The 19180-nt window shown below is 53.5% G+C and overlaps 1 protein-coding gene across 1 annotated transcript in view; it reads right to left on the reverse strand.

Annotated features, from left to right (window-relative positions):
* The window catches only part of RASA3 (RAS p21 protein activator 3), a 77266-nt gene that overhangs the window by 33590 nt on the left and 24496 nt on the right, over positions 1-19180 (reverse strand). Inside the window, exons 2-3 of the mRNA XM_047756027.1 lie at positions 11516-11633; positions 1674-1777 (exon numbers count right to left, since the gene is read on the reverse strand). Coding sequence (XP_047611983.1) covers positions 1674-1777; positions 11516-11633 — 222 coding nt within the window. The remainder of the gene's footprint in view (positions 1-1673; positions 1778-11515; positions 11634-19180) is intronic.

Here is a 19180-nt window from a genome sequence, read left to right on the forward strand (position 1 = left end):
AGCCTCAGCCACACTCCACGTGTGCGTCTCCATGGGCCCCTGGGAGCTCCCCCGCCTGCCCCCGCTGCAGCGGGGCCCACGTGCATCTGCGCCAGGAGAACCCGTGAGATGCCAACAGATCACACGCGCCGTGAGAAGCTGGTGACACTGTGCTTATTTCTGTGACACAAATTTATACCCTGGAACTTGGTTTCTCATCCTAGTAACAACATAATTACTAGTCATAACTTTAAATTATCTCTAGAGATCCAGACACCCTCTTATTTTTATGGCTGTGAGAACGACAGTGAAAACATTTAAATCTGGTTGCACGCCGACACATCCCAATTTTGAAGCCACCAGGAATTGCTAAACCATGGTTTTGCAGGTTGTCTTCAAAAATAGCAGGTGCCTTAAACAGAACCATTAACAAACATCTTATTTGATTGAGGGATATAACCCCAGAACCAACCTGACAAGGCGCTCTACTTAAAATGTCCAAAGATATTTTAAAACTTCTTTTTCCTTAGGACTATCACTCAAAAAAGCTCCCATGGGCCCCCAAGAATTAGCCAAATCCCTCTCATCCTGGTTTAACCTGCGCCAGCTACCCTGACTGGGGCACATCATCCTCCGACCCACGATGTGCTCCCCTCCTTTCCTCCTTGAACAGACCTTGGCCCCAGGTCACAGGATGTTTGCCCAGCAGACACGAAAGAAACGCTCCCACAGGTGAAGGTGAGAACACGCGGAAACCCACTCACCAGCCTCCACAGACCACGCGAGAGGCACCATGGCTCCTGGGAGCCGACTCAGGATAAGCCACACGTGACCAAAGGAGCCCGGGTGATGGGGAGGGGAAGGCAGAGGGGGTCAGGACAGGAGCGAGTTCTGGGTGAGGGGCAGAGGGGCCACGAGAAGGTCTTTAGGGAGGGAAGTGGCCTCCGAGATGACCGAAGCCAGTGTGGACACTCCTCTCTCCTCCCACAGCTCTGCCAACTCTTCTCACATCTCCACCAAGGTGGCAAATGTTTGCTGTGCACCTTCATCTAAGTGTCTTACCCTCTCTGAGCCTCAATTTCTGCTTCACACAGCAAGTAGAGGTGATACCTAGTTTCTGGGGTGAGTAAAAGGTTCAATGCTTTCATGCCCGTGAAAACACAGGGCCTGCCATATGGAGGCATCAGCATCTGCATTTCCTTCTAATGATCAGAATCACCAGAGGAACCCCAACACCTCCAAGAGCACCCCAACACCTCCAAGAGCACCCCAACACCATCACAGCCCCCCATGGTCAAGTGCCAGGGCCAAAGACAGGCAAGGCTAGTATGATGGTCGAAGGGGCCCACAGGAGTCACTGTGGCAGATGCGGGGACCCCACTCTCGCCTTGAAGGACAGCTCTGAAGCCTTTGCAGACATGTCCCAGTGTCCCCACGTGAGGCTGTGGGGTGTCATGCTGATGGGGTAGGGCCCAGGACGGCCAGCAAGAGCAGGTGGAAATGCTAGTGTGACTCGCTGGCTCAGACGGGTGCCCGAGAGAGACGCTCGATTCCATCAGAACAACACCCGTTCGGAAGAGGCGGAGAAGTGAAAATACACAAGTAAACGTCCGTTGCCTGGTGTAGACGTTCAGTATTTAAATGCACATATGCCACCGCCATGAGGAAACGAGGAGTGCAGCCGGGGAGCCTACCTATGATGGAGTCCCTCCGGAAGACGTCTCTGTCAAAGACGTAGAAGGACAGGTGACGGAAACTCCGCGGAATCTCGCAGTAGAAGTCTTCTCCGTAGAAGGGGCTGCAGAGACAGGGCTGCGTTAGATCCAGCCGGGCGAAGGGCTGCCTCATGACTCAGCAGTGCCACTCTTAGTGGCACCTAAGACACTGGCACATGGCAGAATTAACAAAGGTCACAGATCCACACGACTGCTTTTCTGGTGGCCTGAGGTGCGGTCATACGGCCCCCATCAGCGGTGTCCACACATGGTCCCGTGAGAAAATGATGAAACCTCCAGAAAGTGACTCCCTCTCAAACACAAGTGCTTGAGCAGTCAGTCCCCCTCTTCCCAAGCACACGCACCATCCAGTTTGGGACCAGCTCAGCACGGCCCAGTCCACCCCCAAAGACCAGGCAGGGTTGGGAGGGGTGTGTGGGCCCGATAGGAGCCCGTGCCCCTGGAGGGCCCAGTGGGAGGGAGGTGAGGTCGGATGACAGACAGGGAGGGAGTGGGACCTGGGGCCGCATCAGAGCTGCAGCTCAGGGCGCTGCTGTCAGAAACACCTAAGAGGTTCTGTGTGGTTTATTGGGCAGCCTGGGTCCAGAGCAGGAGCGGCGCTGTGCCACCCTGAGGCCCAGGCATGGAGAGGAGGCAGCCGCCCCACCAGGTCATGTCCCAGGGGACAGACCCTGCAGGCCCTCGGGCACATGTCGTTCTTCCAGTGGCAGGTATTGGCAGGACCGAGACGGGCCGCCACAGGTGAGTCCTGACTCCAGCACCCACCCCTCGTCCGGCCCCATCCCAGAGGGACTGTTTGCACTCTTGGCTGCAAATCAGAATTACCTGCAGAGGTTTTTAGAAAATGCACTGCCCAAAGAACCCTCTTGAGAGACAGTCACAGGACTGACACCTTCAAATCCACACCCGCCACCCGCCTGACACGGGGCTGTGACATCAGCCTGTTACAATGGGGGGCATGAATCTCAGCCCCAAGAGGAACGGGAGCACCAGGACAGAGCAGTCCGGCACCTGCACAGCACCCCCACAGGAGACAGCGGCTCCCAGGCCAGCGAGGGCACGACCCCTCACCTGCAGGCACCATCTCCCAGGGGACTGGACTCATCGGCCCCCAAGCTTCGCAACGAAGGCGTGGCTCTGCACAGAAAGCTGGTTCATAATGAGACTTACACATACAATTTTAGAACCTCCCTGTGTTTTTGCTCCTTCATGACCTGAATTTTTTTGCTATAAAAAAGGACACTTCCATGAAAAGGAATGATCCCCTTCATTTTAACTAAAAACAAGAAGCTGCTTTTTCTTTTTCTTTCCTTCTCTTAGGGCCGCATCCGCAGCATATGGAGGTTCCCAGGCTAGGGGTCTAATCGGAGCTACAGCCGCTGGCCTGCACCACAGCCACAGCAACGCCAGATCCTTAACCCACCGAGCAAGGCCAGGGGTCGAACCCGCAACCTCATGGTTCCTAGTCGGATTTGTTAACCACTGAGCCACAATGGGAACTCCTGCTTTTTCCTTCTAAGAGTGAAAACCTATTGAGGGTTTTAATTGTAACATCAATATTAGACCCACTAAGAAGCTAGAAAGAGAAAGACAGAAAGAACATGTTGGTGAGGATGCGGAGAAATCTGAATCCACATCCACTACTTGAACGAATGTAAAATGGGGCCCTCACCTTCCTAAATGGCAAACCCAGAGTAACCGTTGCGGCCCAACAACCCAGGCCCGGGTGTATGCCTCAGAGGGATGAAAACACACGTCCATGCAAAACTGTACCTGAAAGTTTCCAGGCGAAGCAACTCAAATGTCCATCAACAGGTGAAGGACACACAGACGGGACCCCTGACACTGGTGCCGTCAGCCCCGCAAGGACGGCCGCTCTGTCCCTCGCTACAACACCGGTGGACCTTGAAATCGTGCTGCTCAGTGACAGAGGCCGACGAGAGGCCACCCGGGGTGTGGTTCCATTTACATAGGGTGCCCAGAACAGGCTCTTCTGGAGAGACAGGGCGCGAGGCGGCAGCTGCAGGAGCTGGGACCACACCGGGAACGGGCTTCCTTTTAGGGAGCAGAGGTGCTCTGAAGTTGACTGTGGGGATGGCACACAACTGCGAACATACTAAAACCCACGGAATGTACACATCACATGAGTCAACTACAAGTTACGTGATTATATCTAAATAAAGCTATTTTTCAAAAGCCAAAATTTTAAAAGTGACAAACAGAATTAGCATTCTATATCCTATTGGAGTTCTTTCCTCTAAAGATATATGGTACAGAACAAAACAAATACAGAAAAATATATGTTTTAAATAAAAATGGGGTTACATTATTTACCCGGAAACACAGCCTGCTTTTTCCTTTAACATCAGGCTGTGGCCACTTCACAGGTACGCAGAGCTCAACAGCACCCACGTCTGAGTGGCCACAAGTGCAATCTCGGCCCTCCCAAACCTGGACAGCAATTCCTCCCTGATTTCAGAGCCCCGCACGGCCGTCCCGCTGCTCCCTCGGGGCAAATCCCTGTGGTGCCTCTGGGCTCTGGGGCCCCAGACCCTCCAGGAGGTGGGGGCCAAACTGCCATGGAGTCTCACCAACACTTACTAACTCTGCTAACCTGGTGACCAAAAAACCACTGCCTTCATTCAAAAAGTTTAAATTATCAGTGAGGCTGAATATCTGCCAGATGTTTCTAAGCACTTTTTGTTTCCTTTGTGTTGAAATGTCTTTGGTCCATTTTCTGCCAAGTGTCCATCTTTTCATAGTCTTCTCAAGTTCAGGGCACTAATCCACGGAGACCTTTTAAATTTGTGTTGCAAATTAAAAGACAGATCCCTGATGCGAGCTCCCGTCATGGACAGGCAGGTCAGCCCACCGCTTCCATCAGGAGCTGAGGGGACCCTGAACAGAGGCCAGCATCAGCAGGGTGGTGGCACGGGCGTGCCCCCATGCGCCAGCAAGTGGCCAGGCCCCAGCAGAGGCGGCCCGTGCAGTGTCTTCATAGGAGAAGAGCTGGAAGCGTGTTTCTAAGAGAAAAGGAAACGGTGGGCCTTGGAGAGCAGGGTAAAACAGGCTCTCTCTCTGGAGACTCCAAGGGGCCACACAGCCCAAGCCCCGGGTCTCTCTGCGCACAGGTTGGCAGCAGACACAGGATTGTGCCAGCTTTTCCATAAAGGGGGAGCATGGCCAGAACACTGCCTGCCTTCAATACCACTGTCTAGCAGGAGAAAACCAGTACACGCAGCACGTCACCTCTGAGGCCGGCCGCAGCGACAAGCTCCCACGGGTGATTCCAGGGAGACGCTCCAGCACGGTTTCACAGCATCCGGCAAACCCTCGTCGGGAAAAGAGAAAAGCCCCTGACAAGGGAAGCTGCCCGCCCCTCCCTGCCTGAGCCCAGATGTCCCGGCAGGGCCCCTGGGACGGAAGAGTCACTTCCCAGCATCTGCACCGCACCCCCCCGCCCCCACTCCAGCCAGACGCGAGGTTCGCTCCTGAGAAAAGGGCCTGGCCTTCCCCATGGTGTGCGGTGTCTGTCTCCCAATCCGGCAGGGCGGGGAGGGCAGGAGCTGCCCCATCCGGGGCGGGGGCTGGGGGGGCGTCGCTCGTGGGAACCGCGCTGTGCTCAAGGGCCAAGAGTCACGGATATGCCCCCGAGCAGCTGCCGCCCAGCAGTTAGGGCCCAGAACAGGGACCGGGGCCCATGCAGCGGCCCAGGAGGGCTGGGAGCCAAGCAGGCAGGGCCAGTTTCCAACGGGTTCTGAAGGCTCGTGAGCCACTACCTAAAACCTGCGTCAAAAGCTCTGTGTTCTCGGGACAAGAGCCGGGGGGAGCATCCCGCAGCTGTGGGTGCTCAGGGTCCTGGGATCCGCAGGCCACACCCCGCGCTGGGAAGGCCAGGCAACTGCAGATCCGGCAGATCCGAGACTCCTGTGGGCTCTCAGAGGCAGGAAAAGCGTTTTTGGTTTCTTCTAAGTCCTTCTCTCACTTCCTTTAAATGGTGATTTGAAAACTTTAAAATGCCTGAGCAACTCAGACCCTCAGCATCTGTGAGTCTGAATTACAAAAGCTTTTTCCTGAGCTCCACAGGGAGCCTCCTCTCACCCTGAGTTCTAGGTCCAGCCTGACTGTCTTCTTTCGGGGACAGGATGAAGAAACCCCGACTTGATCAGGGACCAGAGGGTGGAGTCAGCCCCCCCAACCCCAGGAGCAGGCTCTGAACTCAGATCAGTTTTCACAAACGCTGGGGAAGCAGCATCCCACCTGGACCCCACCTGGGCCAACGCGGCCCGCAGGATGAGGCCGGATCACCAGACACGAGGGGACCTGGGGCCCCGGCCCACAGGCAGCTTGGCAGCGCCCTCTGGGTTGAGAAACGTGCTCCAGGAGCTTCAGATGCTGCCCCAGAAGCACCAGGACCCTGGCCAGAGCCAGCGTGGGTGACCTACAGCCCGTGGGCCCCTCCCTAGGACCAATGGGGGAGCGTCCTCCCTGCCTGGGGCTCACCTAATCGAGATGGTGGAACTTCTGAGCCTGAGGCCTGCGTTTATATCAAAGAGACTTTTCTTGGCTTTAACTTGGGAAGTTAGAAAAGAGTGTTGGGAGAGAGGATCCCATTTGTACAGTCTCGTAATTTCAAAGTTGGTGTTTTCTAGTCAACAGCTCGGTTCTCATTGAAAACATCTGAGAAAATGAAGTCTTTCTTCCCAAACCACAGACTTCCTCTGGTCCCTTTCAGATTCTAACCCCAAACAGCTTCTCCCTCCTGAAGACTGCAGGGGCCTTTCTGGGCTTAGTCATTTCCACACAACAGCCCTATTTTCTGAACAATCTGCATCTCTCTGTGAACAGAAGGACCCTCTCAAGTCGTTGACCCACATGCTCCTTCTGACTCCACAGCGGAAGCTCCCACCCATCCGCTGGGAACAGCCTTTCATTTGGGAACGTTCTTGGCGAGAATGAAAGGATTGGAGAGTCTGTAATTACACCCAAATCAGTGAACATGACGATGGGCTGGCTGCTGCTTCATTCTGCTCTGGAAAGCAGTTATTTTACTAACATCTAAATTTTAAATTAAAAAAATTCAAGGAGTTCCCATCATGGCTCAGCTTAGAGAACCCGACTAGCATCCATGAGGACATGGGTTCGAGCCCTGGCCTCGCTCAGTGGGTTAAGGATCTGGCATTGCTGTGAGCTGTGCTATAGGTCGCAGATGTGGCTCTGATCCTGCATTGCTCTGGCTGTGGTGTAGGCCAGCGGCTATAGCTCTGATTCGACCTCTTAGCCTGCGAACCTCCATATGCTGCAGGTGCAGCCCTAAAAAGACAAAAAAGAAAAAGAAAGAAAGAAAGAAAAGAAAAAATTCAGATGAAAGAAGTCATGGGCACAATTTGTAACCCGCCTCATTGCTTGACAGACGCATAAGCACCATCCAGCCAACTAAGGGGAGGGGCTGAGATGGGGAGGTGGGATGGGCTGGCCTACCCCACAGCCACAGCAATGCAGGGTCAGTCGGGTGGAGCATGAGGGAGACACAGGGCATGGGGGGGTCAGAGCCCAACGCCCTGACCACCTTCCCCTGGAGAAGGGCAGTAGGGATGTGTCCTCCATCCTTCCTCACACCCCACCTGCACTTCACACTGACCGAAGACAGACCACGCTGGGCAGTGCCGACCCTCATTACTGCGGGAGGGCCCCCGGGACTATGCCCCTCAGATGGGGTCAGGCCCTGGAAGGTCCTTCAGTGCAGAGATCAGGCCTGGGCCCTTTGTCTCCTACAGCGACTTTGCCAGAAGAATGATCAAGCCTCTCGGTGATGCAGAGCCTGGAGTCAGGCCATGACACAGGAGGGGAGCAGCCACTCTGAGCCTGAACACTGCCCACGTGGTGGTCCATCCAGCGGGCAATGCCTGCCTTGTTTTCCAGGTGTGTCCCCCTCTTCTGCCCTCGCGGCTGCCATGTGAGTCTGGGTCTTGTGCCCCCAGACATGCCCCTCGAGGCCACAAGCTGCATTACTACTTTAATCCTGTGGCCTTCATGTGGCCCCTGGCCTGTGGACATCCTTCTACCCTCTGCGTCTCTAACCCTCTCTCTCACGTTTTCTATTTCTTGGTGTCTCTGGGGTGTATTCCAAATTTCCTTTCTAATCCACCAAATTTCCCTTCAGCCATGTCTAATCAGCTATTTAATTCATTTAGAGGTTTCATCTAAATCCTTGCGGTCTTCATTTCTGGACATTCTACTTGGCTCTTTTTCAAATTAGGTCAGGCTTTCCTTGTCAATCTTATTAATTTAAATCCACTCAACTTTGTTCGTGGACATTCTGCAAACTCTCCAGGTCTGATTCTGCTCTCTGTTGTTTCTCTTGGTAAACGCACATGATGCTTCTTTTCCGTGCTCTTTGTGCATTTTCTCCTCTGAGCTCAAGTTCCCTGGAATATTGTACCACAGAGTCCTGAGGCCCAGATCAAAGGACAGGATTGGATTTGCTTTTGACTGGCCACAGTTGCTTCAGCAGGCATTACAAAGTACTAATCCAGAACTGCATGAACCTATTGCATGAACTGTGAGTTTGGACACAGATGTCCTATGGATTCAGGCTACACACTCACAAGAGCCAGATTTTGGTTTCAAGTATTTAGCACCAAGTGGAGGTACAATTTTCCTTGCTAACCTCTTTTATGGAGCAGCTATTTGCTTTTGCCCTTACATGGTAGAGTCGAGGTCTGGGGCTGACAGCTTGCCCCTGATCAGTGTGAATAGGGTTTTTGCCTCAATATAAATGGCCACACACACCCATATTTTTAAACCATTTTTAACTGAAGTATAGTTAGCTTACAATGCTGTGTTAGTTTTTGATATACAGCAAAGAGATTCACTTATACACACATATGATTAAAATATGTACATATAAGTATTCTTTTTCAGATTCTTTTCTCATATAGGTTATCAGAGAATATTGAGTAGAGTTCCCTATATATAATTGTGTGAGTATGTTAATCCCAAACTCTTTATTTATCCCTCCTGCCCCACGTTTCCCTTTTGGTAACCATAGGTTTGTTTTCAAGGTCTGTGAGTCTGCTTCTCTTTTTGTAAATAAGTTCATTTGTATCACTTTTTTAGATTACAGATAAAAGTGATATATCTATCTTTGATTTACTTAGTATGATAATCTCTAGCTGCATCTCTGTTGCTGCAAATGGCATTATTTTGTTCTTTTTTATGGCTGAGTAATATTTCATTATGTGTGTGTACCTATCTCATCTTCATTATCCATTCCTCTATCGATGGACATCTAGGTTGATTCCATGTCTTGGCTGTTGTGAATAGCACTGCTATGAACACTAGGCACTACTGGGGTGCATGTAACATTTCCAATTAGAGTTTTCACCTTTTCCAGATATATCTCCCATGAGTGCGATTGCTGGATGACATGGTAGTTCTATATTTAGTTTTTAAAGGTACCTCTATACTATTCTCCACAGTGATTGTACCAATTTACATTCCCACCATTGTAGGAGGGCTCCCTTTTCTTCACATCCTCTCCAGCATTTATTATTTGTAGACTTTTTGATGATGGCCATTCTGACTAGAGTGAGGTGATACCTTATTGTAGTTTCGATTTGCATTTCTCTAATAATTATTAATATTGAGCATCTTTTCATGTGCCTGTTGGCCATCTATCTGTCATCTTTGGAGAAACATCTATTTAGGTTTTCTGACCGTTTTTTAATTGGTTTTTTTTTTATATTAAGCTGTATGAGTTGTCCATATGTTTTGGAAATTAATCCCTTGTCAGTTGCATTGTTTGCAAATATTTTCTCCAAATCCATAGGTTGTCTTTTCATTTTGTTGAGGCTTTCCTTTGCTATGCAAAAGCTTTTTTTTCTGTCTTTTTGCCTTTTCTATGGCCGCTCCCACGGCATATGGGGGTTCCCAGGCTAGGGGTCTAATCGGAGCCGTAGCCACCGGCCTACACCACAGCTCACAGCAACGCTGGATCCTTAACCCACTGAGCAAGGCCAGGGATTGAACCTGCAACCTCATGGTTCCTAGTCAGATTTGTTAACTACTGCACCACGACGGGAACTCTGATATGCAAAAGCTTTTAAGTGTAATTAGTCTCATCTGTTTACTGTCCCATGTTTTCTAAGCTCTTGGAATTATTTTGTGTAGGTTTATCTCTTTCTGTGCTGTTAGTTTCAACTTTCTGCCTCTAGCACGCCTCTCCTTATCTGGCGTATGAGATAAGCACTCAATAAATATCAATTGAGCTAATGCATAAACTAACCTTTTAAAAACTAAGCTTACTGAATGTGTCTGTAGGAGAGCATGGACAGTCTGAGAAGGAGCTGGAAGCCCTGATGGGCTGGGGTATCACGTCAGTGTACACGCTGGAGTGAACTGGTGTCTCAAGACGCAGCTCTGAGGGCCGCCCCCATTCTGGCGGCATCGCAGGAGGCTGATTTCCCGGGAGAGGCGGTGCTACCCCAGCACCATCTTCGCTGGCTCTCAGCTCCCCTTCCCTGCTCCAGAAACACAGGCTCTTGTGCCGCCACAACCAGAAATCAAGGTTTCCATTTCTAAACTTGTAAGAAATATTTTCAGATGGTCCCCATTTCTCAGCCTCAGCTGAAACAGAGGTTCGGAACCCCAGAGCTCCCACCCGGCAGAGACCGGCTTCCAATCCTCTAATATGAACCGTTTAAACACACAAAGGACTTTTCTCACAGTCAGCCAACGGACGTAACCCTTGCAGGTGACAGTGGCCTTGTCACCACCAACCTCAAAGCCACAACTGGCCCCTGACAAACTCCTCAGTCTTCTCGTTTTCCTTCAACAGATGACCTCGGAGAACCTGGGTGTGAACTAAGAACACCGACAACTCGGTCGTGGCTGCCCCGCCAGCGCCAGTGGCAACGGTGCCGACAGAGAAGGGACGTGTCCCCACATTTGGGGGCAGAAGAGCTGAACCGTTTCTCAGTGTTAAATTCTTCAGTCACCAGAACGTGTTGTTGGCTCCCACTCAGAGGCGGGAATATTCAAGGATGTAATTCATCTGCTAAAAATGTTCTCAAGCTCAAAATAGCTCTTTGGATGGACCCACACAACCCACAACACTGGGCCCAAGGGCTGGGCGCTGTCTGCGCACGCTCCAGAGCCACTCACACGCCTGGGGCCCCCGCTCCCAGACTCCACCCACTAGTCCCCGCCCACACCGGGGTAACTGCTGTGACCGTAGGGTGCCACCACTTCCTCCCCCAGGGTGCGGTCCAGGGCTGGTGGGAACCGCAGAGGGTGCCCCGCCCTACACATCCTGGGGACATCTGTACCTTACCAGGCTCTCAGTGACTCTCACCCAAGCTGAAGCCAAGAATGCTGAAGCAGTTCTCAATCTTAAGACCTATGAGATGCTGTCCCTCTCACCCAACCCCTCTCTCTCTCAAAGTCTGTCCCCAAGTGCTCTCTGGGTCTCTGAGCTCCAGGTGCCGTTCCTCCAGCCCCTCCTGGGCGCCTCTTTAGAAAAAGAAAGACGGTAAAGGGCTCCCCAAATATTTACCCTCTCGGAATCCCTGACTTGGACACTTTGGTGCCTACACACTTGTCCCTCCCGCATGTCTCGGTGGACCAGAGTACGCAGTGCTCTGTCCCTTCCTGCTCTGTGCTGGGTGCTCAGGGACCAGAGCCCAGCTGCTGTTGCCCCATCCACTGCGCCTCACTCGGGAGCGGGGGATGGACAGCCTGGGGGACAGTCTCCAGGTGGCAGGCCAGCCAGCACCAAGAAAAGCAGCAGCAGGCATTACCAGAGTGACTTCTCCACAATTTTGGTCCTGAAAACCTCCTCTTGGTCCAGGTTCACGGTGCAGTAACAGTCTCGCATCTTGTTTGGCCCTGGGTATGTGGGAAGATTTTTGGCTTCACCTGGAAAACAAATTAAATATGTCATTCGTTTATCACAGAATTATCCAGTGTCCTTGCTGATCACAGACACCTTGCCCAGTAACAGGTTTATTTTACAGCAGTGCGCCAGCCCGCTTCTGTTCACTCCTGGGCTCCTCCTAAGGCTTTGGTTCTCTTGCCCCCACAAGTCCATGCTGATGAGAGAACCATTTGTACTATTGAAACACAAGGTAACCTACACATTAACCTCTAAAACAAACGGATAAGAGAAGGAAGCCATTGGCCTAGGAATTACAGATTATTTGTTGTCTTTTACCCACCTTAGTCCCTTTAATAATTGTAACATTTAACTTTCAGTCAGATACATAAAAATTAAGATGCATCCCCTAACCAGCCCCAAGGATATAGCTCCTCGGCCCTCCCAGTTGCCGTGAAGCCCTTCAGCTGGCAACACTGAAACTCTGCACCCACCAAACATCGGCTCCCCATTTCCTCTTCCCCCAGCCCCTGGCCCCCCCTTCCAGCTTCTGCATCTATGAATCTGACAACTCCAGGAAGCTCGTAGAAGCTCGTAGAAGGGGGCTCACAGGCACCTGCGGCCCGTAGCACAGAGTCTTCGAGCCGCAGCCACACCAGCCAGGATCCCTGTCCTCTTTAAGCGAACATTTTTCTCTACACTCCCCCTGCCCCTCTGTATTTTGAGCTTCATTTGATAGTATTAGGTCCAAGTTGGGGCCCTCTTAAAGAGAAGGCCTCTGTTTCTTTGATGTGTGAACTGGGACTGAGTAGCCAGTGAGACTCCAGGAAGGATGCGCTGCTGTGGGCCGGCTTCTCCGCCACGGCCACCGAGGGGTCAAGGGAGGCACCGTAGGGCAGCTGGCCCGTGAAGCACCCTGGATGCCAGGACGCCTGTCTTGACCCTGGGTCTGTCTGGAGACTCCCTCAACCTGAAGCTGGGAGCAAGCATAGGCTGCAGGTCCATGGCCTTCAACCTGGAGGAGAAGCCCCCTCCCTGGAAGGGAGGAACGAACTCCGGCCTCCCGCAGCCTCCGCCCCCACCCGGGCCCCGCAGCCACCAGCTCAGCACCCACCAGCCCAGCCCAGGCACAGCCGACACCTGTTAATACCACCCAGGCCAGACTCCTCCTCTGGTTAAAACTGAAGGAAAAACAGTAACAGAAAGCAAAGCAGACCCAGAGCAGAACTTCCTCAGAACGCAGCGCCCAGCACAGCCACACCTACCACCCATACACACGCTCACACCGAACCCGGTGAAAGATGTGCAAACTTTACACCACAACCTCCAGAGGCAGAGAGGAGCTCGATTTCTTTTTCTTTTTTCTTTTTTTTTGTCTTTTGTTGTTGTTGTTATTGTTGTTGTTGTTGCTATTTCTTGGGCCGCTCCCGCAGCATATGGAGGTTCCCAGGCTAGGGGTTGAATCGGAGCTGTAGCCACCGGCCTATGCCAGAGCCACAGCAACTCGGGATCCGAGCCGCGTCTGCAACCTCCACCACAGCTCACGGCAACGCCGGATCGTTAACCCACTGAGCAAGGGCAGGGACCGAACCCGCAACCTCATGGTTCCTAGTCGGATTCGTTAACCACTGCGCCACGACGGGAACTCCATGGAGCTCGATTTCTTAAAGCCTCTCTTTCTAACTTTTCATTAACGCCATCACCTGGAACCCTGAGCAGACAAGTTAGCGCGAGTCTTTCAGTCACCGGAGGGGTGGTCTCCGTGCCAGTGAATCTTACTTCGGATGCACTGAGTAGAGTCCCTAACAGGACCAGCTGCCACCTCCTGCCCACACGAGTGAAACACCAGGCCTGCCCTGGGGACCTCGGCTTCTCCACCGTCAAAGCAGAGCACAATGTCTCCAAGGCTCCTCTAAGCCCTGGCCCTGGAACTTCTCCCCGGGAACCATCCCGGACCACCAATGACTCTCAGCTGGAGAGGAAAAAGGAATAATGGATGTGCCCAGCATCGCCTCTGACACAAACGGGAGTGGAACAGCAATGGCACAGCGCTGGAGCAGCCGGCCCTGTTTCTAGGCACACGGGCCAGGCCGCCGTCCCCAACCCTCGGTCAGGGTGACCGCAGCCTGGAAGACCCAGATACACAGGCAGCAGGGGCTCCAGCTTGACGGGGAGAGGGAAGAGCCACGTGCGGACACTGCACCTCCCGGAGGGGGCGGGGTGGTCCCCGTGGCACCGCTAGGTTCAGCCCTGATGAGGAAGCCCACTGCCCTCGAGGGGCAGCCACACCATCCACACCCCAAGTGGGTTGTCGGAGGTGGAACCAGCCCGGTCACATGGCAGCCAGTCACCTCCAGGAACCTGACCTGGTTTGCTGCTCTTACGGCCTCAGTGGACCAGGCGGCCGGGGATTGGGGGAGCAGCGTGAGGCTGATGGCTCTCACGGCCAGCCATGAGTCTGGGACCTCAAATCTACCTCGTCCACACAGTCTGGGAATTTGTTCTTTCCTACAAAGTGTGCTGGTTTTCAACTCAACTACTGGTACACCCTGTAAGTAACGCCTGAACAGGCGTGCGCGCCCAGCACTCTGGAGAGCAACCCCCGGCACCCAGGGGCCCCCATGCACAGGGGCGGGACCCAGGGACCACATCCTGGCACGCCGTCTTCATGCAGGCCCCTGGTCACTCCAGACACTTGATGGATCTACACATTCTGGTAGACGATACAGCTCATTGTAACGACACAGAAGATCAGCTTCGTCATTAAAACAGTCTATTTCCTTGAACAGATTTTTGACTGCCTTGCTACTGTATGTTAGCACTTGATACTAAATAGAACAAAAGTCTGTAAAACAAGATGAGGCTGCATTTCTGAATCAAGTCACAAGCAGCCTCTTTATTGCACTGATCAGAGGTCAGGGAGGTGGCCAGACCCTGCAGAGTATGGCGACATCAAGGGCGTGATACAGGAACACTCACATGCATTTCCTCCAACTTCCAAAAGGAACAGGTAACAACATAAAAGACAAGAATAAAATAAGGCTGTGAAAGTGGAAAGTCAACGTTTAACATGTGATAGTTAGGAAAGTTACACGTATCGAGCCCCAACAGGAGTGGCCCAATGACCCACTGGGCTGAGCTTCCTAGCAGCAAAGGTGCAAATGGGAATACGGCAGAACATGTAACTCTCATAATTTACCTAAAAATGAAACACACCAGACCTCCACAAGCAAACACCATGAAAAGCGGGACCAGCATGTCTTCAGAGAAGACTTGACAACAGATGCAGAAACATGCTCAGGGGCCATTTATTCTCTGTCCCCTGCTGGGGGGTGGGGAGGGGTGACGACCCACTGTGTGATGCGCTCAGCAGGGAGGGGCGCCAAGGGGCCTGGGGCTCTGTGCCAAGGACTTCAAGCACCAGGAGTCCCGGGGAAGAGCCGCCGAGGCCCCACTGTGCAGGGACCGAGAGGCATGGAGACCTCCGCCACCCCCAGGAGCCCCCTGCCCTCTGCTCACTCACCCACCCTCCTGGCCCGGGTCCTAGCTGCTGTGACTGCTCTCCTTTCTTCTCTGCACCCAGCACCCCAGCAGCACCTGGCAGGTATTCGTTCTAGCGAGTAAGGGAGAGGCCACCACGTGCTGACACTTGCCAAGTGACAGCAAGGCTGTCAAAGTGCCCTCTGCTCCTCTGACTAAGGGGGGGACTCCAGCCTCCCTCCCTCTGGTCTGGGTGGCCTCAGGGCCCTGACTGACCAGCAGGGACTGCAGGACTTTCAGGGGGAGGGCACAGCCCTGGGCGTCTACCCTCGTCTCCTCCAGATACCCTCTGTGTTCACAGCTAGCAGGCCAGACCCAAGGCCACCGCTGGAGGGACCAATACGGGTGCCGGCCTGACCTCCCACTGCCTGGGTGGGGGCCATGCCATGTGCACGCAGGGCAGCCCACACATAGGCCGACTGCCACAGCTCCAGCCAGGCCTCGCGTCCAGCCAAACTGCTGCTGAACCCCAATCCCTGCCCCACTGTTGGGAGACAAAACGACAGAGGCATCCTAGGCCTCTGGGGCAGCCACACCCAGACCACACCGTGTGGTCAGTCTCAGACCCTCACGAGGCTCCCGGCGGAGCTGCCCCTCCAGCCCAGCCCCTCCACGTACCCAGCAATGAGCTGAGCACCCAGGAGACTCCAGGCCCCCAGGTGGGGTACCCTGCCCTGCGCACTTGCTGCATTTTGACTCCGACCCAACGTACCCCTGACTAGAGAAGAATACCAGAGTGGGGCAGCTGTGCAGCCAGGGCACAGCCCGGGATCTAGAGAACCATCACCTGCTGGGTGAGCACAGCCAGGGCCAAGCTCCTCCCTGTCCCCACCATCAGCCTCACCAGCAGGGAGCCGCCCAGCCACCGGGACCTTCCTGTCCTCCCATCACCAGCCTCACGCTTCTCCTAGAAAAAGCCTGGGACACCTGCTTCTCGTCGGTCAGGAACCTTCTGAGTGTCTTTCCCAGTGGGCCACCAGCACTGTCATAACGTACACACAGATCCCTGACCCAGTGCGAGGCCCTGGCGCGGTGACTGAGGGCCACTCTGGGCTGGCAGCTGAACTTCAGGTCTCAGCCGGGGGCTGTTGGCCAAAGGCACTACACTCCCAACACAACAGTTCTGAAATTCTGGATTAGATGAAGCCATTGAAAAACAGTGACTTCAGGAGTTCCCACTGTGGCTCAACGGTAACGAACCCGACTAGTATCCATGAGGTCTCGGGTTCAGTCCCTGGCCTCGCTCAGTAGGTTAAGGACCTGGCATTGCTGTGAACTGTGGTGTAGGTTGTAGATGCAGCTCAGATCCCGTGTTGCTATGGCCATGGAGTAGGCTGGCAGCTGCAGCTCTGATTCCACCCCAAGTCTGGGAACCTCCATATGCCTGGGTGTTGGCCCTAAGAAGACTAAATAAGTAAAAAACAGTGACTTCACTTTTTTCCAATCAAGAACTCCCACTACTTTTGAAAACTCAAAAAACCAGTCATGCTGGGCCACTTGCCCTCGTAATGGTCACCAGCTCAGGACAGCCTCTCTCAGGGGCACCTGCCTGCCCTCTTCATGGGCTGTGAGCGTCAGCATCTATCACTCTGAACAAGAAATGCCACTGCCCCTAAGGCTTCATGGAAGCATGGCCAAAGGACAAACGCCAGGCCCCCAGCCACAGGTGGGTCTGCTCTACCCCGGCAGACGGCTCGCCCTTCGCAGCCCCAGGCTGTCGGCCAAGACACAGCGTCCGCCTCCCCCCACGGTGCAGGCTCCAGTTCACCTCCGTCGACGCGCACTTCCGGCTGGATTGTGTGTGGGCCACGGGGCAGGGGGGAGGTAATTCAGGGCACAGATCTGTGGCTCCCCTGCAATTACAAAACTCAGGGTGGCACTGCCCACCCAGCTGCCCGTGCTGTGCTCCCACCGCAGGGGCTGCAAAGCAGTCTCCACCGGAGCCCGCCCGGCTTCCGCGTGGCTTAAAAGGAGAGACTGCACAGGGCAGGTGTGCCCACCTCCCCCACCCTGGCTGTCCCCTCAGCCCTGTCACGCAGATGCTCCCTGAAGAGCTCAGTGGGACCCCTCTGCTTGAACTGTGGGCTGGGGGCACGGGTGCGGAGGTGGGGGTTGGAACCTAAAGCAGAGTTTAGGTTTCTGGACAAGAAACAAAGCTTAAGGCACTAAGAGTGCCAGGTGGAAAATCATCCACTTCTCCATTTTCAGACTGATTCTGTAGACAACAGCACACCCCTAGCATTATTTAGCTCTTCCATCGGAACTGAATTCTACCTATTCTGCACCTTTTCAACACACAAAACATGAGCTAACTCTGCTTTCACTTAGACCGGGGTCTTTTCCCACTGCGCGAGAAAAGCATGCTCCACTCTCTTGCGCTTCTCCAGTTAAGCTGGAAACAAAAACGGCGCTCCGGGGCAGTAACTCCATCCTGGAATAAAAGCTGTAAAACTGAGTCAAGGGAAAAAGAAACCACTCATTCCCTTTGATTCTAGAATGTTGTGTTTAATGGGTACTTCTGATTCCTTGGAAAATGAAATTTTGCGTCTCTGTTTGTGAATTACTTCTTCACCTAATGCTGCACTGCTATCTAAGGGCTGCTAAGACCAGAAGAGAGTAAGGGGCATTCATTGCTGCCACTTCAACGCTGGGGACACACTGAAGGGGTGAGGAGAAAGGGCCCACTCCCAGCCAGGGCTCCCTCCTGGGCGTTGGGGCTGGGCGGGAGGAGGACCATGTGACGTCACACAGTCCACGGGCCGGTGAGCGGTGTGGACGACAGCAGGTGGGTCAGCACTGCTCCTGGGTGACTGCGCCCTGCCCTGATGAGCCGTGCCTGCGCTCGGCCTCCGATACCCGTCCCTTGAGCTGCCCCACTCCCCCTTGGCGCCTGCACAGTGACCTTCTCTGGCGCCTCGGTCTCTCCCGTGTGTGAACCCCTCAAAGAAAGGAGCCGAGTCTGAACAACCCCGAATTCTCCTGAGAAGCATGGCCTCGCCCCACGCCCCAGCAGAACTGCCCACGTTGGCGACACAACACGTCACTCGAGAGCCAGATTGCCCAGCGGGCCCGCGTGTGGCCAGGGCGTGCTCAGCCATGGCACCTCACAGGGTGGCTGCCCAAAGGAGACTCTCCTCGGCCTCCGGAGCAGACACGGAGGAGAGAGCCTGTGTCCACTTCTGGAGGAAACCAGAGGTTCCAGAAGCCTGATCTACATCCGGCATGGTGGACAGAGACGAAACCGTTCTGTTTTTATAGATGTCCTTTAACTTTTGCTTTCGTTGCTCAGTAATAACAGGTTAGTGGTGCCTGGTAGAAAATTCCCACTTGAGGAACCCAAGATCAAACGTTATGATCCTCTTACAGCCCCCAGCCCTGTCAGGGACCCACTCTCCAGAAACAGCCGCTTACTATTTTCCATTTCTTAGTTCTCTGAGCAAGCCCCATACATTTAAATAGCAGCCTCACTGTTCTGTCTCAGTGCATCAATTTAAAACCATCTGTCAACTCCCTGCTATGAAAGATGAGGAATTTAGGCCTATAAATCCTCCCTACCCCTACTTCCCAATCTCTGTTACTAAACTTTCTTTTACATTGTCAAGTATTTAACATTTCATCCTGTTCTGTACCTACAACTGTCTCGCCTACTTTCTTTTTTTTAAATTTTATTTTATTTTTACAGCTGCATCTGCAGCTCATGGACGTTCCGGGCCAGGGATTGAATCTGAGTCACCGCTGCGGAACACCAGATCCTTACCCACTGCACCGGCCCAGGATCGAACCTGCCCCTCCCAGTGACCCACGCAGCTGCAGTCGGATTCTTAACCTCTGCGCCACAGCAGGGCCGCCTCACTTACTTTCTTTGTAGGTTGGTTCTGATATTTGGACCCCACAGTATCGTTTACAGCGTCAAGACTCTGCCACACTTCTTGGGACTGGGCCCCGAGCCCAGAGGTGCACTGTGGTCGCTTCATGCCCCTGGCACCTGGCGCCGTCACCCAGACACAGCTGCCTCCTCCTGGGCCCACGTTTCGCTCCTTTCCTTTGGCTG

Source organism: Phacochoerus africanus, chromosome 13 (genome assembly GCF_016906955.1).
Source record: "Phacochoerus africanus isolate WHEZ1 chromosome 13, ROS_Pafr_v1, whole genome shotgun sequence".
NCBI lineage: Eukaryota > Metazoa > Chordata > Mammalia > Artiodactyla > Suidae > Phacochoerus > Phacochoerus africanus.